Source organism: Papio anubis, chromosome 2 (genome assembly GCF_008728515.1).
Source record: "Papio anubis isolate 15944 chromosome 2, Panubis1.0, whole genome shotgun sequence".
NCBI classification, from domain to species: domain Eukaryota; kingdom Metazoa; phylum Chordata; class Mammalia; order Primates; family Cercopithecidae; genus Papio; species Papio anubis.
The window spans coordinates 46,427,663-46,448,832 of NC_044977.1; the positions used below are offsets into that span (position 1 = coordinate 46,427,663).

Below are 21,170 nucleotides of genomic sequence, written 5' to 3' on the forward strand. Positions count from 1 at the left end.
TCAGCCTCCCAGAGTGCTGGGATTACAGGTGTGAGCCATGACGCCTGGCCAGGTGCGACACACTTTTAAAAAACTGGATCTTGCCTGACCTCACTCATCACCAAGGGGATGGCACTAAGCCATTCATGGGGGATCTACCTTCATGATGCAAACAGGCCCCAGGCCCCACCTCCAACACTGGGGAGATGTTGACATGATATTTGGCAGCGACAGAGATCTGAACTGTATCACCAGCACAGCACTTGGCACAGAGCAGGTGCTGAAACAGCTTCACAGGGGCAAGTGGTGATGCATACCATCAGCTTCAAGAAGGAAAAGGCTAACTCTGACTAACTTACTGGCTAAGAAACGTGTAACAGGAGACCCAGGGTGGTGTAGCCTACATGGTCGGCTTCACCCATAAACTGCTCATTTCTCTGACTCTTAGTTTTGCCCTCCTCTGACAGGAGACGCTGTCTGTGTCTCAGAATTCCTGGCAGTCGTCCTAAGTTTCACTCATCCTGACTGGACCACCTTAGTTACTCATCAGTCCTGTGGCCAGGGCACTGGAATGCACTAGTTGGCCTGACCTCAGTCGCATCCTGCCACCTGTGGATCGGGGGCTGTAGTCCACTTCCCTAGAAGTACATGGATTCCTCATGGGAAATGGGAGCTATCAGAAAGGGAGAAAAGGAATGGATGCTAAAGAGGCCACCAACAGGAATTGACTCAAATGGAACCATCCAAATGCAGTCTAAGACTGTGTCTCTGAAAGTATAATACGTATGAGAAAGTCCTACTCAGACTACATCTTAGATTTATATTTCATTCTGGAACATAGATCAGTTGAGGCTCTTTTCAAAGAGTGCAAGCAGGATTTGGGGAACATTTGAAATTATGCCATGTGAGGAAGGGTGGTGCTAGTAAGAGAAGACTCAACAGCGTCATGATAACTAGAGGGTCACGGTTCTCCTGTGTGACCACATGTGTGAAAGTGGTGCCAGTAGCCACTGTCACTCATTGAGTGCTTGTTGCACTGCCCGGCATTGTACTCAGCTTTCCCCCTGCATTGTCTAATCCTTTAGTATTCCTCTGAGGGAGGGACCAGATCTACTAGATAGCTACTCCTACTGCCCTCATTTGTTAGATGAGGAAACAGGAACACGCAGGTTAAGTAATTCGTCCTAAGGCATAAAACTAGTGAGTGGAGAACCCAGGATTTAAACTCAGGTCTCCAGTTTAAATTCCAGATTCCCTGACCTTACAACAATGATTCTCAACATCAGCTGCACATTAGAATATCTTGGGAGAGCTTCTGTAAGATACTGATGCCTAAGGCCCACCCTAGACCAGTAATCAGGGTCTCTGTGGTGTGGGGTGGGCTCAGGCAGAACGTGTAACAGTGGCTCAGGTATTTGCCAGTGCACAGCCAGGGTTGGGGACCACTGGCCTAGAGTCAAGGGCCACAGCATGGCTGCCTTCTAGAGCCCAGTGGGAACTGCAGATACATGAAGGATAGAAGGACTATTAGGAAGAGGAGAGCAAGACCCAACCAAGGGCATTCATATTTTTAAAAAATCAACGTAGGCTGGGTGTGGCGGCTCAAGCCTGTAATCCCAGCACTTTGGGAGGCTGAGGTGGGTGGATCACGAGGTCAGGAGATCGAGACCATCCTGGCTAACACGGTGAAACCCCGTCTCTACTAAAAATACAAAAAAATTAGCTGGGCGAGGTGGCAGGTGCCTGTAGTCCCAGCTACTCAGGAGGCTGAGGCAGGAGAATGGCGTGAACCCAGGAGGCAGAGGTTGCAGTGAGCTGAGATCATGCCACTGCATTCCAGCATGGGCGACAGAGCAAGACTGTGTCTTAAAAAAAAAAAAAAAAAAAAAAATCAATGTAGTGCTTGGAACCAAGACCCCTAGAGGCCTCCCTTCTGCACACCCAGTGCTCCTCAGAGCTCACACACATGAACCACCTGCAGGCTTGTAAAGAGCAGGTGTGGAGAAGGGTCTGAGAGATTCTGCATTTCCAACAGGCTTCCTGGCCATGTTGGTGCTGCTGGCACGGAAGACATCTTTTGAGTAGCAAGGCTGTATACTGCCATACTGCCGACGACTGAGCAGGCAGAGATTAAGTCAGGAGTCCGTGGTGAGTTCCCTGCGAAGGAAGGTCAGGAGGCATGCTTGTAGCTGCCTGCCTGGGGGCACGGCCATCTCCTCGGGGTATTCTGAGGGGAACTGGGGCCTGCTCTCAGGAGTGTGGCTGGCCGCTGTCAGGAGGGCTGAGCATCTCCAACACTGAGAAACGCTGAGTGCAGTGCCTTGTCCAGCCTTCCCTCCGCACTCCACCTGAAAGCGGAACTCTAGGATCAGCACAAAGAGCAGAAGCATCTGTTAATGCCTGCTTGGCCCAAATGCACAGTGTCTGTAGATCTGAGGCAGAGAACCACCCCCGCCTTCAGTCTGAGCAGCTGCACTGGATCCTCAGGGCATAACGTCCCTTAACCCTGGAATTCCCTCCCAACCTTGGATTTCCCAGATTTTGGGTTGTCCTTGGATTTTTTTACTCTTCTACTCTGTTGCAGAGAATCGTAGCAATCCACAACTGTCAAGACCCTGTACAATCTTATTCAGGGGTCAGGTCGCTAGTAAGTAGCAGAATCAGAATTAAAATTCGTGTCCCTTGATTTTTTAAAAAATGTCTTGTGCTGTGCATTTTGTTTTCAAACTCTTTAGATATTCATTTAGTCGAGTATGTTTTTGCAAATGTAAAAACCAACCACCCAGCAGCACCAAGGCATGGCTGGCTGCCTAGCCTTTGTGCAGATAGTGGTGCCACCCAGCTGGATGGCCCTGCCTCCTCCCACACCCTGCCAGTGGAGTGATTACAGCAGTAGATTTCCTTGTCGATCCTGTTTACTCCAAGCACACTGTGGCATTCCCTCCTTATCTGCCCTCACATGGCTTCTGTCCCAGGTTAAATGCTGTTCTGTACTTTGCAGTCATTTGAAGCTCTCTACCTTCCTTTCTACTTTAACACCCTCTCCCTGGCCTCAGGTTGGCTCCAGGGGATCCCATCCTCATCTGCAGGCCCTGGGTCTAGGTAGGATGAGATTTACCTTTCACATACCATAGCATAATTTTAAAAATTTGTTTTTATACATCACTTTAAATGGGACTTTGATCTTGTGCCTTTAACTGTTGATCAGGCATTTCTTCCATGAAGTTTTTCTTGAATAATCCCATTCCTCTGAACACTTTTTCTGTTATCTTTTATACCAAAACACAAACCCTTCCCTCATACTGTCTCCTACAGGGACAGTGTCACAGAGCTGCCTCTCACCCCTGGTTAGTCCCTCCTCTTACAAATCACTGGATAGATTTGGTTAGCCCTGTAGTCTTCAAAAATTCCTGTGTGTGCCCTTTCCAGGAAACTATAGGCTAAAGTCCCTTGTATGTGTCTCCTCTGGGGCTCCCCTGCCAAAGTCCACCAAAGAGGTGGGTCATTCCCACTCAAACACTTGTCTTGGCCACTTGCAGTGAAAAATATCTCTGGGATGACACTCAGCACTCCCCCAAAGGCTGATGGCTGCTGTTTAGTATTCAGTGTGAATCACCTTGTTAAAAAGCCTGTGCGGCTATTGCTAATTAACACAGCTTTATGCTTATCTGTTGCTCTACTCTTTGCAAAGTCTCTGTGTGTGTGTGTGTGTGTGTGTGTGTGTGTGTGTGTATACATACATATATACACACAACTACATACAGCAGCAGCATATGCACACCCCAGTAATGACTGAAATGATAGATTCAGCCACAGACCCAGAAGAGGCATGGTCTAGAACACTCGGCTGTAAGCCTTGGACTCCGCATCATGGCACCAACAGAGAGAGAGTGACATAGAGGGATCTTTTCTCTTCCTTCTCACGAATGCCAGTATTTCTGGGAGGGTCTCACCTAAAGCCACTCTCACTAACACTCTAATTAGCAGTTCACACTGTAGCAAGGTTTAGATGGCAGCCAGCCAGCTGTGTTAAGAAATAGGACATGGAATAGATGTCCTAGAACGAGGTGCCTAGAAGGAGAAGGGTAGGGTGCCCTGGTGGAGGAGGGAAGGGGCTTGAGCTAGGATGTGAGGTATTGAGGCATGGCTTTTAGGACTGCCCCTGCTGCCTCCAGGAGGCTAGGCCGGGGGCGGGAGCAGTGGACTTGACTACCTTAAGGTAGAGGTGATGAGGGCAGAGCAGTCTGGAATGTGTCACATCCAGAATGAGCCAAGAAACAGCGCCTTCATTCATATTTCAAGCAGGCATCTGTCAGACCCATGGTTGGCCAAGCATTAAGCCATCAAGGTAAAAAACTGACTCTGAGCCCATTCGGGTCCCAGTCTAAGCCAGGGAGACAGGCATGTCAGCAGATGATTGCAGTGGAAAATGCCGCTGAAAAGTGTCTTGGTACAGCACACTGGGAAGGAAATGATTAGTTTTGCCTGGGAGAAGAATGACATTGTTCAGCAGAGATGACCTGGTTGTTGGGTCTCAAAGCATGAACAGGAGTTTCTCAGGTAGACAGGGAAGAATTAGCAGAGGAAAGAACATCTAGAACATCATGGCGGCTTGGAAACAGCAAGGCATTGTAGGAGAAGTGCAGCGCCTATGGGGACAGTGCCAAGATTATTTACCAGAGAGGGCCCGACCTCACAGGGGGCGTCTTGGATGTCATGCTGCAGGCAAGGGGAACCGTGCAAGTTCTCAGCTGAGAGCTGTAGAGGAGGGTTGTCCCTATAGCCGCAGTCAGGGGATGGAGCAGCAGGGTGGCCAGGATGGGGGTTATGTGAGATGCATCCTTGTGTTTGTCCACTCATAAGATGATAAAGACTGAATGAAAGCAGTGACAGGGAACAGAAAAGGAAGGAGTCAGGTAACAAGCAAGGAGACAGGGTTCTCTGAATTTGGTTGCAGCCTGAGATAGGGACCCATGGGATAGGAAGCAGTGGTGAATGACAGGTAGCCCTCCAGGAGCTGGATAGCTAGTGGTATTCAGTACTTTAAGAACTGCAGGAATCAGGGACATGACGCGAGAACCAAGGGACGAGGGCATGTAACAGGAGAGTTTTGGAAGGAGAATGACTGGCAGAGGGAAAGAGGAAATACGAGTGGGATCAGATCATTGATGGAGCACAGTTCTGATGAGGGCCAAGCCTTCCTGAGTAGACGCTGCACAGACGCCATCAGATCTGCGTCTTAGACTCCAGCCCGTCCTCAGCACCTCACTCCCACTCCAGCTGCTATCTTGACTTCCCCACCCATTGTCTCCTCTATGTTTAAAACTTAGCAGGTCCAAGCCTGTGGTGTTGTCTCATTCTGAACTGCCACTAGTGGAGATGGTGTTCCACACTCCCTCAGCTAATGACCCACCCATCTCTCTGGGCCAGTGCAGCCGCCTCCGGGCTTCCAGGCTGACGGCCGCTTCCACTCTTTCTTCCCAGTCAACACCATTACATGGCAGCCAGCAGTCCTTCCAGAATGGACATCAGATGGGGTCTTTTCCCTGATTAAGCCCAGTGGCTCCCTACCAACTCTGGAACGGGCTCTGTGGCTTGAGGCCCAACCCTACTGGCCCTCCCTGCATCTGTGCCTCACGCCCTCCAACACCTTCTGACTGCACTCATCTTGCTGCTTTACACTGGGCCTAGTCTCATCCCAGACTTTTCCCAGTCTTGACTTACTTCTCTTGTTCACATTATTCAGACTTCTGCCCAGTGTCAGCCGGGGGTGCAGGAGGGAGAAGCCTTCCCTAGCCAATCATTTAAAACAATACCCCTACCTTGTTGCTCCTTTTCACTTTATTTAGCCTGCTGTGGTTTTGTTTTTTTTCCCCTCCATATCCAAAGTGTTGGCTCTGTGAAGTCAAGGACTTCACCTCTCTTGGTTCCTGCTGTGCTCAGTCTGTTTGCATTCATTATTCACTGGATCCTCAGCACTCCTGAAAGCTAGGTAGACATTTTTCTCCCTGGACCAATGAAGAGGCACATTCAGGGAAGGGGGAGTCATCATCCATGTCACAGTAGATGCTGGAACAAAGAACCCAGATGGCTGGTGGGCATCTCTTCTGAGGGTGCAGGGGCCATGGGTGTGGACAGAGGCATGCCTGGCCCTGGTGGAAAGTGCTGGGGGTATGTATGCCCAGCGGCAGCTGCTATTGTCTCTTGGGTGGAAATGAAGTCATCTGACGATGGGAATTCAGAGGTAACTGGTAGAGTTGAGATAGCTAAGAAGGGGAATGGGCAAAGACGCCAGCCTAGGGTCTCAGGAATTACAAGTTGCATGGAAGGTTCACTTGACTTTGCATTGACTCTAGTCAAGGCAGATCTCTGAATCTCTTCAGGGTCTGTGCACACTTGTTTTGGGTAAGTGAAGAGCAAGTCAGGAAAGAGGGGTCTCCCTCTCCAGATGACAGCACAGTAGGGCATAGCCGACTAGCCTCGTAAGTTTGCCAAGTACCAGATATGCAGCCACTTAACAAAATTAAAATTCTCATGCATTCATTCATTCATTGGATGGGTAGCTGACTGCATGTCCTGAGCTTTTAATTTTTTATATTGATTATTTGGACCTTTTTAAAAAGACTTGTGTTCATTTCTCACTTATTTGTGGTTTTTACTATTTTCACATCAGAAACTCTTTCTCCGAATCCTGAATGTGTTTATTTTCTTCACTTCCCTTAAAATGTAGCGTTCCTGTGAATTTTGAGAAGCTTTGGATAATTAGGCTGTTAAGTTCCAAATCTCACCAGATGACCAGCGTTTGGCCATGTTGACAGCATCTTGGCATAGGGCTCTCCTGTCTTCAATCTGTTCCTCTCAGATTTCTGGGATTTACTTGCATTGTCAACGCTTGGCCCTTTTCCCACCTGCACTAATTTTGCAGGGAATCTCTCCCCTGCTTTGGGCAGCAGGATCCTAGGCTGCACATTTTTCTACATGGAACCATGTGCTGGCATCTGCATGGCCTTTGGTTTGTTATTTTTCTTCCCAAGGGACAGCTCGGTAGAATAGAAGGCTTGACACTGTGTGGAAAGCCACCAGGCCTGTCCTCGGATCCTGTTGTTTTGCTTGAAGTTTTGACACCCAGAGTAGGACCCTTTGCCTTGCTGAACCTCGGTTTCTTCATCTGTCAAAGGGGTGGTATTTCTTACCGTGAAATACTGCTTTTAGCTTGCCAGGAATTGACCTGTTGGAAAGTCTCTGCTTCAGTGCCTGGCCTGAGGAGGGCTGTCGAACCTTGTGAGTGGACATATCACTGTTTGACTAAAGTTTTGAATACATTGCTAGCGGGAGCAGAGCACAGTCCGTGACTGTTGGCTCCTGCATTCTCCCAAAGCATTTGGAGAAATGTTCTCACTTTGTGGGAAAGGTTCCAGGTTCCTGATTCTCACTCCCTCCCACCCATCTTGGCCCCACCCTCAGCCTCCTCTGTGCTTTGGTCGGATTCTGTGCTACCCTCAGCTGGCTTCCACTCCAGCCTGTCAGCTCCCCTAGAGCAGGGCCTCCTGGCACAGAGTGGGAATAGTGGGAATCAGCAAACTTTCTTGATTGACTCTATAAATGACTAGGTCCTGATCATCTTTTCGGATATTCTCAAGTGTGATCATCTTCTCAGATTTTCTGTAGTGGTTCTGACCCCTATGTCCATTTACTCAACTTTATATTGAGGGCTTGCTGTCTGCCAGGCACTGTTATAGGCTCTGGGGATAGGTTAGTGAACAAAACAAGCTAAAGTCCCTATCTGTGTGGAGTTTACATCCCCAAGGAGACTTCACTCTTCTGATACTCTCAGATCTCTCTTGCAAATATATATTATACTTGGTTGGTTTTTATGCATTTGAGTAGGAGAGGTTTAGTTATTAAAACATGTATTGAATATTTACTTTGTGCCAGGCACTGTTCTAAGCATTTTATACGCATTTTCATTCGATTCCCACAAAACTGCAGAAAGGAAGTTCTGTCGTTGTCATTTTACAGATAAGAAGCTGAAGAAACAGACCCAGAGGTCTTGACCCTTGCCTGTGGTTACACACCCGGAAGAGGTGGGTCCTGACCCTGCACAGGCGGTCTGACCATGGCATGCACACGTTGCTGCTGCCCTGTGCTGCCGCTCTGTTCTTGGACTGCTCCTGAGACCTTGGTTCTTTCTTTGCTATTAGACGTAAATCCTCAAGTGTTATGACCCTTTTAGGCTCCTTCTCTCCTATGGCGCCCAGCATAGCCTGTGCACACCGTAGGCTGTGAATGACTGCTCTTAACTCAGGAGGTGGGTGGGGGGTGTCTTTCGGGGCTCCAGTCCAAAAGTTGCTCTCCCCAGCCTCCACAGATTAGACTCTGTTGTCTTCACATCTGTGATTACACACACCTTAATGCACTGGTCCCATGCTGCTCTATAGTTATGGGGGTTCCCCTCAGACCTCTGGGCCCCATGTCCTTCTTCCTCCCGCCCCGCACCTGGATTCTGGCTTTGGGACAGGGGCTGCCGGATGATCTCTTCTGCTCAGACATATTTTATCATCTTCTCCTTCCTGGACTCCTCACCATGCTTCCCTCACCCTCACCCTTGCTTTTGATCTCACAGATCCAGGCCCTTGGAGAAATCAGACAGTATGAAATATGAAAACTGCGCGGGAAGTAATTGAAGAAACACTGTGACTTTGGAAACCCATGGAGATAACACTCACACCTTCTTACTCACGTTATTTAATTTTTAATGGCAGATTTAATTAATGGAGGCCAGGCCTCCTGCTTTCAGATGTGCATGTGGGGCAGCTGGAGGAGGAGGAGGGGGAGCTGTTTACAGGGCAGAGGAAAAGACTGCAAATTTGGGAAACGAAAGAGTCCGACGGGAAAGAAAATCACCCAGAAATAATAGTCCCTGGTCACTGGGTGCTAGTTAATGTGCGAGAATTCGGTAGAGTGCACTTCAGAGAAGTTTCCCAGTGTCTCTCAGTGGGCAGCAGGGCTCCTTTACAGGCACAGTCACACTGCCTTCCCAGGCACTGTGCTGCAGGGTTCCAGGAGCTCTCTAGAACTGATGGCCTAGCCAGGGAGAACTGGACGCCATCGTCCACACAGCTGCCAGAATGTTCTTTTAAAAACACAAATCAGCTGGGCACAGTAGGTCACACCTATAATCCCAACACTTTGGGAGGCCAAGGCAGGCAGATCACTTGAGCCCAGGAGTTTGAGACCAGCCTGGCCAACATGGCGAAACCCCCTCTCTATAAAAAATACAAAAATTAGCTGGGCAGCATGGTGCATGCCTGTGGTCCCAGCTACTGGGGTGGCTCTGAGGTAGAGATAGCTTGAGCCCAGAGGTCGAGGTTACAGTGGGCTATGATCAACCACGGCACTCCAGCCAGGAGTGAGGCCCTGCCTCAGGGGAAAAAAAAAAAAAAAAAAAATCTTCCCTGCCCCTCCATCACTGAGAAAGGAAAGCCTTCTTCACCCTCATTGCCCATGAGGTGCAGTCCAAGCTTTTCAGCCTACAGCTGGTGTCCTCCACGTCCCCTTCTGGCCATTGCCCTGTGCCTCTGCAGCAGCAGTGGCGTCTCTTGCCCCATACACAGCCCTGTGGCAGCCCCAGGCTCCTCGCACTACTGCCTGTGTTCAGGAGACCTCCCTCTCATTTGGCTCATTTCTGCTCATCCTTTAAAATTCATTAAAATGGATATACCCTTTGACCCAAGAATTTGACTTCTACAATGTTCCCTACGGATATACTTAGGCACCAAGTTCTAGATGCCAAGATGTTCCTCTTAGCTTTGTTTATAATAGTAGAAGACTAGAAACGACCTCTGTACAAGGATGGGTAGCTGCTTGACTGATACTCAAGGGATGATACTACAAAGTATTCATTCCTACTACTAAGTGCTGGTCAGCCAGAGTGGGTGAGGTCTCTGAGGATCAGTGGAAAGATGAGGTGTGGCACGTTGTGTCTGCTGCAGTCCAGTGAGCATCAGGAACAAGTGGGGCACGTGTGTGCTCACACACACTGAGGGCTGAGTCCAGACTGGCCAAGAGGCTCACTGTTCACTGCATACCCTCCATGCTTTCCACTTTTGTTTTTTAAAACCATATGTAAGTACTTTTCAAAAACATTCTTTAGTGTAAATAAAAAAGATTAAGCCTCAGTTAGGTATTGGCTCCCAGGAAGTCAGTCTGACCCATGGTTTCTGCCAGGCTGTCCTTTCAGGTGCCCCACAGCACCTGGGATGACTGGCTGAGTGCCCCGTTGTAATTATGATGCCACCATCTCAGAGCTCCACGAGGCCAGGGAGCAAGCCACACTTGTCTCAGAACCCTCTGGCACTTGGCGTGTTCTCAGTATGCACGTTGGTAGTGTCCAGTCCTTCTAGATGCCCTGACCTGGTGATTGGTTGAGGAGTCCACAGAGTGCCCTGCCTCCCCAGAAGAGGGAGTCTGGGTCCAGCAGCCTTGGAAAGGCCTGATGGATGAGCAGCTTTGTGAACGCAGGAAGCCGGCTCGGTACTCCCAAGTTGTGAACCGGAGACCTTCGAGTGCCAAGGGAGCTGCGGTTGTGAGGACATCCGTCCCTGTAGGTCTGCTCAGGCAGATTAGATGAGGAGGGTAGGCAGGTTAGGACAGGACAGGATGGGGAATTTCTCTGAGTCATTCTGAGGAACAATAGAGGAAGCTGCAGCGGGATAATCACCGCCACTTCTTGGCCTGTGGGTACTTCCTGTGACAAATCAAGTTGACCACATGTTCAAACTGAGCTTGCAGTCAAACCCAAGCGCTATCCAAATTCACCAGAGCCAGGCTATTTCTGGCAGTATGGCATCTTGAACATAGTCTCTGAGTGTCTCCTGAAGCCCACAGCAGGCCGAGCCCATCTGGGTCAAGGATTCGCTCTCTGAGAAGGTCGGCAACAGGTGCCTGGGCCTGCAGGACGGTGACCTGACACTCAGGAGTCCTGTGGGCACAGCCATAGGAAGAGGGGTTTGGCTCAAAGAGAAGGCCTGAGCCATGAGGTTGTTTTGTGGGAAAGGAAGTAGGCCAGGATGAATTGTGGGGGGCGGGGCTTAGGATGAGGCATATTTTAGCTCTGCAAAATTCAGTGGCTGTGGTGGGCTGAGGTGGGTGCTGTGTGCCAAACTGTCTCTCCGCTAACTGCAGGCTGGGTAATACCCTGTGTTGCTGTTAAGAGAAGTGACTTACCCAAAAAACACCACCAGCATATGCCAAAGCACAAATCAAAATGTGGGTCTGTGGTCCATGCCGTCTCCTGATGAGGTCTCATGAAGGGGAACTTCAGACGGAGCTAAGCAATCCCCACCCAGGCTGTGGCGGAAGGGCGTTTGCATGGAGTGGGAGGGAGGCCCGAAGTTGTTATGTCTCTGTCCCTATCGCCTTGCCCAGGACAGGCAGTGCTGGTGAATACTAGACTGGTCGAGGTGAAGACATAATCTCTCGTTTGAATGTGAGGGCTCTAGAGAGAACACTGGAGCCACCTTGCTGGGCATTTTGGCAGCAGCTGGCTGTGGTGGGAGGAGAACCTGTATTTACTTTGTGCCTGCTGTGTGCCGGGAGGGTTGGCATTTCCCAGCTGGCATTCCTGGTAGCCATAGAAGGAGGCATCCATTATCTCCTTGGTTCAGAAGCGAGGAGCAACAAGGTGACTTGCCTAAGCTCACCAGGCAGTGGAGGGTGAAAGGCCCAGAAGTGGCCCCCAGGCCTCCCTGACTCCCCCAGCCCAGCCCAGGTCAGAATGCCAGCACCTGGTGTTTCTTCCTCATCCCGTGAGCCAAGTGCTCTTCCCCAGGGGCTCACCTTCCACATTTGCCTCCCAGTCAGCATTTCTCTGAGGCCACAATGCAGCAGGGGAGTCCTTGGGGTAAGACTAAAGGGGGGGCCTGGTTTCCATCTGGACCTGCCTTCCATGCCCTATGGCCTTAGAGGTGGGGGTCCATCCCTGCCTCAGTTACCTTCCATGCAGAAGGCTGAGGGAGTCCATGGTGCACAGGAAGTGCTTTCCCTGAGTGACTCTGCCCCTGCGCACCTCTCACTTCCTGTCTGCCCAGCTTCAGCCAGGCTAGCTGTGTGCCTAGTGGGCAGAGAGAGCCAAGCTGAAGTCCTACAAATGTGCAAGGCAATGCAGCTCTAAAGTTCCTTCACTGCCACACAGGCGTGTTTCAGGGACTGACTGATCTGTGCCTGCAGTAGGTACCTGAGGCCTGAAGCTCCCATTTGCTCATCTGTAGAACAGGGATAATCATGAGCTTTTTTTTTTTTTTGGAGTTTCACTCTTGTTGCCCAGGCTGAAGTGCAGTGGCAGTCTCGGCTCACTGTAACCTCTGCCTCCCAGGTTCAAGCGATTCTCATGCCTCAGCCTCCCAAGTAGCTGGGATTACAGGCACCCACCACCACACCCAGCTAATTTTTTATTTTTAGTAGAGATGAGGTTTTGCCATGTTGGCCAGGCTGGTCTTGAACTCCTGACCTCAGGTGATCCACCCACTTCAGCCTCCCAAAGTGCCCATGTGAGGCTTTGAGGAGTAGATGTGGTTGTGTCTGCAAAAGATCTGACCTCAAGCCAACTCCACGTGACATCTGCTGCGCCTTCCTCACCCGCACTGGGGAGGTCTGACCACGGGCCCTGCCCCACCTCAGGTTGTTTCATTTCTGAAACTGCTTCCTCATGAGTCAGCCCAAGGCTGGCCTTCTCCCTGCTGCCTACACGTCCATGTGTGGGCTTCACCACACTCCCACCTGGAGCACGGCAGGAGGCTGCTAGCATATGTGTTAATGTCCGTCTCCCCTCAGAACATGCGAAGGTGCTGGAGCTTCACAAAGAAAGGAAGGTGTGGGCCTGGGCCTTTGTGGCCTGGAGCAGCTCGCCTCTGAGGCACAGCAAAGTTCCATAACCTACCCACAACCACATGGTGGTGGCACCAGGACTTAGACCCAGCTGTGTTTTGCCCCCAGGCCTGGGCCTTCCCTCCACAAACCTGGGTCTGTAGGTGCACATGTACTGGGTGATCTCAGGACAAATTAAGTGTGTGCCTGTGGATGCTCCCCTCAACAATCTAGACAGATGGTTCCTGTTCCAGTGAGTAGGGTGGTCAGGGTAGGCAGCACAGTGTGTCCCAGACTGGGAATCCAGACACCTGGGTTGTAGTCCTGACACTGCCCCATTGCTCTGTGACTTTGGACAAGTCATTTCACCTCTCTGGGAAGGAAAGTCTACCTGTAAAATAGGGGTTGGACCAGATCAAGACTGAGCAATTTTTTTCTTTAAAGATAGTAAGTATTTTAAGCTTTGTAGGCCATGTAGTCTCTATCATAGCTGTAGCACAGAAGCAGCCACAGACAATACGTGAACAAATGAGCGTGGCTGTGTGCCCGTAAAACCTTATTCACAAAAACAGGTGGCAGGCCGGATTTTGCTCGTGAATCGTGGTTTGCTAACCCCTGAGCTAGAGGATCTCATAATGCACTTGCAGCCATTGCTACTCTAGGATTCTGTAGCAGCAGCCATGTGTGGTGGAGCTGGAACCCAAGCTGTGGATTAATCACCAGTCGGCTTTGATGCCGGTCAAGAAATTAGCATCTGTCAATTTCTAATGTGGTTGCATCCTATGAGGGAGCAGAGGGAAATTTCAGTCTTTGGTAACCAGTTCTGTTTTTCTCCTTGTAGAATGCTGAGATGTATAAACTGTCTTCACAGCAATTCCATGAGGCAGCTTCGAAGATGGAGAGCACAATAAAGTAAGAATATGTTTATTATTCTTTGTAAACTTGGCCCACATTTGTAAAAATTCCCACATGTGGCTAGAAACCTGCCACCACCTGCCTAATTTCAAGTTTCCCTAATAATACACACAACCATCTGTTCCTCAGCTCTCTCACCTGGATCTGAGGTAGCCATTGGTCATCTGTAATTGGCCAAATTAGCACTCAGTTCTTATCTAGCTCCTTGGCAAATTGGATTGGGGCTGAGGTAGACTTGCAGAGTTATTTTCAGGGCCCAGTGTCTGGTGAGCAGGGGCTCCTTTCCTTGTGTAGCTAGCTGAGGAACTGGCCGTCAGGCCCCAGCAGGAGTTGGGGCAGGAATTCTGCTGGCTTCTCTCCCCTCTGACTGTGGGGGGGTTTTCAGGGGAAGGTATCCCCTCTCAATGCTTCCTGTGCCTGGTACGTGCAGTGCACCCTGTGCGCACTCCTGCTCGGGGTGGCCCACACTTCATGCCCAGAGGAACTGAGGCCCAGAGAGCTGCTGGCTTGCTCAGATCACACAGTCCTAAGTGCCAGCATTCTGTCCCCTGTCTGTGGTGCTCCTGTACCATCCATTGAGGACTCAGGAGCAGGGAGGTGCTCACAGTATGCCCAGTACCAATGTGGCTCTACTCAGTCAATAGTACAGTTCCCTGGAAGGTCAGAAAGTGATCCTTGCTGGAAGGAATTGGGTCTTATGGGTTCTCTGTGTGAAGCTGGTCTCTATGGACCTGAGAGACCTTCATAAATTAGCCAAGGGGCTACCACCAACTCAATCCACTCCCTGGGAAGGCTGTTCCCTCCCAAGAGTGAATTGGGGCAATTCACCCAGCAGCCCTCAGGGCACAGAGTTGTGAGCTGTGGGTCTGGCCTCATGAGAAAGAAGTGTCAGAGACAGGTTTGCATGGCATGATACTTGTAAAAACAGCTGTGCAGAGAACTGTGAGGAGCTAGAAGGACGGGGGGACAGACGAACAGTCAGTATAGATCCAAAGGCACAGAATAGGACAGGCAACAATGTAGGCTGGTTTGGGGATCTTTTTTTGAGACAGGGTCTCACTGTGTGGGCCCTGGAGTGTAGTGGCGCAATCACGGCGCAATGCAGCCTTGACCTCCTGGGCTCAGGTGATCCTCCCACCTCAGCCTCCCAAGTAGCTGAGACCACAGGTGTGTGCCACGCCCAGCTAATTTTTGTATTTTTTGTAGAGATGGGGTTTCACCATGTTGCCCAGGCTTAGTGTAGGGGTTTTCTTCTTGAACACTAAACACCTAAAGCTCATGGGGATACTATATATTGTGGCAGAGCCATTTAAGAATGAGTTTGGGGAAGAGAAAATAATTATCTTGAAATTTTGCTAGATGTGGTGGCTCACACCTGTAATCCCAGCACTTTGGGAGGCCAAGGTGGACAGATCACCTGAGGTCAAGAGTTCGAGATCAGCCTGGTCAACATGGTAAAACCCCATCTCTCCTAGAAGTACAAAAATTAGCCGGATGTTGTGGCACATGCCTGTAATCCCAGCTACTTGGGAGGCTGAGGTGGAAGAATCACTTGAACCTGGGAGGTGGAGGTTGCATGAGCTGAGATTGTGCCACTACATTCCAGCCTGGTCTACAGAGCGAGACACCATCTCAAAAAAAAAAAAAAAAGAAGACCAATTATCTTGAAATTTCAAGTCCTGTAGCAATACTAGGAGCCTGGGAGGAAGAGAATCTTCCAATAGGCAGATAGAGACAAGGACAGGTGTTGAGATAGAAGCACAGCCCTGCTGATACTGGGACCACACAGAGCCTGAGTGAGTGAGCACCAAGGCTGCCTGCATCCAGGAGTTGGAGGGTGCTGTACTGCCCTGCAGGGTGTGAGCCACCCCACACACAGACAGCCTGCCCCCACTGATGGCCAGCCCTCGACCTGTTTCTGAAGGGTTCCCCCTGGTACGTCCTGTTAATCTGGGGCTGAGAAATACCTGGAATCACAGAACATTGAGAAGGAGAGCTGTGGTGGCAGCCACATCAAAGAGGCTAATGAGTGACAGCTACAGCATGGATGTGATCCCTGGAGGTGGGCCAGGCCACAGCTGCTGCCCCTTCTCTTACCCAAGCAGCTTCTTTCAGGGCCAACAGCCCCTCCCTTTTTACCTGGAGCCAGGACCCACCTACCAAGGAGAAGATGCACTGGGGGAGAACTAGGCAGCTTTCTGTTGATAACCATAATGCTTGTCACCTGCCAAGTGGCCCACCATCATTGGGCAGCCCCTTTGTTAATTTGGCTTTATTGTCATAGCCTTTCTCATCCTCATATCCCCCAAAGGCAAGGTGGGATGGATGTGAATGTATTTTTAATCTGAGTGAAGCATAAGGGTTTTTTGTGTGTTTGTTTACAGCATCCCTTGATAATAATTACCACTATTTACAAGCAGTAAGTATCTGCAAGGCATTTCAACTCCATTCTATATTTACTCTTGTTAGTTTCACATAGAAGTGAAGAGTCTGGAGAGGTCAAATAACTCCTTTTGTCCGTGGTCACAGCTAGTTCTGTGGCAGGGCTGGAGTTGCTCTTCCTTTGTCTGTCTTTGCATCATTGCTGTCCCTTGCAGGCCCTACCTGGACGTAAGATGGCAGCAGGGTGGAAGTCTCAGAGCCTGCTTGGGTTTTGGACTCCGACCAGGGCTCAGACCTCAGCCCCGCCCCTTAGCAAGTCACTTCACTTCTACAGGCCCCCGTTTCCTCACCTACAAAACAAACAGGACACACTCTTTAATCTTTAAGTGATAATTAAGCAAGATTCCACATAGAAAGTTGACCTAGGATGTCAACAACTGTTGTTGATATTAGTGTGACTGTTTGCTATGGACTAAATGTTTTGTCTCTCCAGAACTCAAAGGTTGAAACCTCACTCCCAATGTGATGATATTAGGAGGTGGGGCCTCTGCAAGGTGCTTAGATCAGGAGAGTAGAGGCTTCGTGAGTGGGATTCGTGCCCTTATAAAAGGGACTCCAGAAAGCTCCCTTTCCTTTTCTACCATGCTGAGGTCACAGAGAGAAGACACCATCTATGAACCAGAAAGTGGGCCCTCACCAGACATCAGATCTGCCAGTGCCTTAATCTTAGACCTCTCAGCCTCCAGAACTGCGAGGAATAAATGTCTACTGTTTATAAGCTGCCCAGTCTCTATAGTACTCTATTATAGCAGCCTGAATGGGCTAAGATACTGTTAATAATGGCAGTCATTTTGGTCACTATTTTATAGCACCTAGCTTGGTATACAGTAGAACGGATTTGATATATAAATTGAGTTTATAAAAACACTTTTCCTTTTCCCAAATATATAAACAGGAAGCAGTATACAGTTAGAAATTATTTAACTTAAACATCAAGAGAAATCTTTGAGATATTTCTTGGATTAACAAATATTGTAAATTACATCATAAATGTCATAGAAATAAATGCCAACTGCTGATAGCAGTAATATTGAGGAGTTTTCTTCCAAGACCATGGAGTATGTTTTAACAACTTTGAGTAAACTGTTTGCTTAGATGGTAAACTAGATGTCCATGTATTCATTCATTCATTTAATACACATGTATAAAGTGCCTGCTGTTTGCCAGATACCATGCTAGGCCCTGGGGACACAGTGATGAACAGGACAGCTGCAGTCCCTGCCAGCAAGGAGCTTATAACATTTGGAGAATGACAAACAATGTTTTAAAATTAATTGCACAACAAGCAGTTACCCAATTAACTGATTATAGCAATGAGTGCCATGAAAGAAAGAGTCTAAATTAGAAAGAACATGTCACATGGTGGGAAAAAGCATTTTAAACAGAAGGATTAGTATGTGCAAAGGCCCTGAGACAAGAAGCAATTTAACTTATTAAAGGAATTGAAAAAAGGCCAGTATGTCTGGAGAGTAATGAATGAGAAGAGAGAAAAAGAGGAAGCTCCAAGAAGTGAGCATGAGCCAGACCATGCAGAACTTTGTAACCATAGTAGGAATTTTAACTTGATCCTAAGGGCAGTGAAATTACCTTTTTCAAAGCTTTATTTATCTTCTAATGTATGCGTTTAAGGCTACAAATTTCTCTATAAATACAGCTTTAGCTACAAGTTTTGATATATTATATTTTTAGTATGAATCAGTTAAAATTTTTCCAGTTTTCTTTCTGATTTCTTTTTTACTCATAGGTTATTTCAAAGTATATTGTTTAATTTCCAAACGTTTAGGGGTTTTCTAGTTACCTTTTTTATAATTGGTTTCTGTTTAATTCTTCTGTGATTAGAGAACATACTCTAAATTCTTTGGAAATTTTTGAAACTTGATTTATGGTCCAGTATATGATGTGCTTTGGTAAACTGTCCATGTGCATTTAAAAAGAACGTGTATTCTGTCAGTAGATGTAGTGTTCTGTATTGTCAATTAGGTTAAGTTGGTTAGTCATGTTCAAATTTTCTGTATTTTTAATGACTTACAGATTTATTGTTTTTTTCTGACACTTTCCTTCTGAGTAAATTTTTTTTTACTATTTTTTTTCTCTTTCTTTCTTTTCTTTCATTCTTTTTTTTTTTTTTTTTTTTTTTTTTTTTTTTTTTTTTTTTTTTTTTTGGACAAGGTCTCACTCTGTCACCCAGGCTGTAGTACACAGCTTACTGCAGCCTCAACCTCCTGGGCTCAAGAGATTCTCCCACCTCAGCCTCTTGAGTAGCTAGGACCACAGGTGTGCACCACCAGACTTGGCTAACTTTTTAAATTTTTAGTAGAGAAAGGGTTTCACTATGTTGTCCAGGCTGGTCTTGAACTCCTGGCTTATGCGATCTTCCTGCCTCAGATTCCGAAAGTGCTGGGATTATAGGCAGGAGCCACTACATGTGGCTGGCCTTCATTATTATTATTTTTTTTTAGTGTATCTTTTCTGATAAAAGTTCTATTTTTAATTATATGTAAATACCTTTTTCACCTTCATTTTGAAAAATATAGCAGTCATTTCTTTCAGCTCTTTGAAGATATCTTTACATTCTCCTTTGTTGTTGATTTTGTTGTCATTCCTTTACTTCTTTTTTCTCTGTTTTTAACATTTTCTGTCTTTGGTTTTACTAAGCTGTACCTATAGATTTTCTTTATTTTATTCTTTTTGGGATTCAGGTCTTGAAGTTTGACATCTTTTTCTCAGTTTTGGAAATCTCTTACCATTATCTCTTCAAATAACACTCTCCCCTATTTTATCTTTCCTCTTTCCTGAGGTTATATATATTACTGTCTCATATGTCTCTTGTTCTTTTTTTTGTTTGTTTTTCCTCATTTAAAAAAAAATTTCATGCTGTAGTTAGAGTTCTCCTTATTGGTCTTTTAGTTCATGGATCCTCTTTATTGTGTCAAGTGTGCTTTAAATCTATTGCATTCAGAATTTCAGTTACTAAATGTTTTTCATTCTAAAAGTTCCATTTACTTTGCTTTTTTTTTTTTTTTTAAGATTCCCAGTCTCTGGTGAAATTCTACCTTTTGCTCTCTATTTTCTTGAACATATTAGTTACAGTTATTTTAAAATCATCGGAGGGTCTATTTCTGTTGCCTTTTTTTTTTTTCTTGTGGTCCTATTTATTTGTATGTCTGTTAATTCTTGATTGAGTGCCAGAAATTGTCTGGAAAGATGACAGAGGTCCTCTGTGATACGACCTTCCCCAGAGATGCCTAGGGATGTGGGTTTCAAGGGTCCCTCTTTCTTGGTGAGCTCTAAACCACTATTTTTGTTTTCTTGGCTCTGCGAGACTTCTGAAAACTCCACTCTTTCAGTGACCTCTTTTAGCTAGCTTCTTAGCTTCTTGCCTGAGTAGCTCAAGAATTTGACAAATGTTTTAAAAGAAGAAAACCACTGAGTATTGTCTCACTATTTTGTAGCTCCTTTCTCTCTGGAATCCTGGTTCCGTAAGTCCTAGCTGCCTGGGAAGCCTCCACAGGAGCATTACCTCCCTGTCATCCTGTGAGACTGCCGAGAGCCTCCACAGCTTTTCTTGCCTTTCAGCTGAAGCTATTTGCCTGACATTCAGCCTGTCTTCCTGATCCAAGAATTGGCAGAAACTTTGAGGGGGAAAGTGGCTCTAATAACAAACACTCACCTCTCCACAGTTCCCTTCAAACTTCATAATCTTGGACCTCAAGTCTTAGTTGCATTGGTCCTTAGATGCCTTCACACAGATTTTTTGTATTAGAACTTAATTTCTTTTTCCCTCAGGGGAGAGCATAGGCCTTTCACAAGCTGCTCCATTGTAGCTGGAACCAGAGGTCCTAACTGAGTTTTTGAGGAATGACTAGAGTTTGCCAAGCAGTAAAGGGCCACCCCAGGTAAAGGAAACTAAAATCCTAAAGCCAGACCCTGTTCGTTTTAGCAGCGTGAGGCATCGAAGACATGGGTGACTCTCCCAACTTGTCTTGGGACACCAACCTGTACTGAGGCCTGGATCAAGCCCAGCATATGTCAAGATCTCAGAAGACTCCTGCCTCAGGGCCAACAGGGAGCTCTCCACCGAAGAGGAGTGTTGATGGCAAGGCTGACAGTCACAGACTAGGGCCTCTTGTTTTGGAAGAATCCTATTGTTAAGACAGAAGTGAATATTCAAAGTGTGTATGTACACCCCCTCCCACCCACCTCACAGCAGCACAGAAGGCAGAATTGTTCAGATTTTCTGAAGGAAGAGATTAAGACCCCAGGGAACCTCCTGCATTTATTGTGTCACATCTATTTTTTATGACAACCTTCAGTCCGCTTCCCGTGGGATTCATTCAGAATCTGTCTTGGCTTCTTCTTGTCAGGAAACTTGTACAGTCCTCCCTGGCCCCACAGAGAGCCAGCCCTCAAAGAGGTTAGAACAATTGAGTTGAAGGAAGAAGGTTATTAACTATTTCCTGAAACTGAGCCATTGTGCTCCAAGGACTTTGATCCAGAGAGGCCTGATTAATGTGGATGTGGCAGTCTTGGGACTTGCTAGAGCAGAGCTGCTGTTGTGTGCTTTCACCTGCACTTGGAAGACAGGACTTAGTAAACTCTGGGAGAGGCTTTAGGGCTTTAGGACCCACCTGAGAGAATGAATTGTTTCTCGGCACCTGAGCTTCCCCAGTTTGCATTTATTTAGTGAGCTAATGATAGATAACCTGTTAAAACAGTGGTCATTTATTTAAACCCCAAAGAAAATGGCATTGTAAACATTCTTTAATCCAGATAACATTCGTCTTAGCCTGAATTTAAAAGGTGTTACTATATCTCACTTCCCTATGTAGAGAACCTTAGATGACCTTTTAAAGGAAATGTTTTCTATGCAGAAATTTACTGACATGTGTGGCTTAATCTGATGGACCTGGCTGTTTGAGAAGTTAAATCAAAACCTGTTTAATACATTTTCAACAAATCAAAATTTAGTT

The 21,170-nt window shown here is 47.4% G+C and overlaps 1 protein-coding gene across 2 annotated transcripts in view; it reads left to right on the plus strand.

Annotated features, from left to right (window-relative positions):
* CHCHD6 (coiled-coil-helix-coiled-coil-helix domain containing 6) overlaps positions 1–21,170 on the plus strand; it is a 220,407-nt gene that overhangs the window by 161,082 nt on the left and 38,155 nt on the right. For both annotated transcript variants that reach the window (XM_009200164.3, XM_003894054.4), the window contains exon 6: positions 13,685–13,755. In XM_009200164.3, the coding sequence (XP_009198428.1) occupies positions 13,685–13,755 (71 nt within the window). The remainder of the gene's footprint in view (positions 1–13,684; positions 13,756–21,170) is intronic.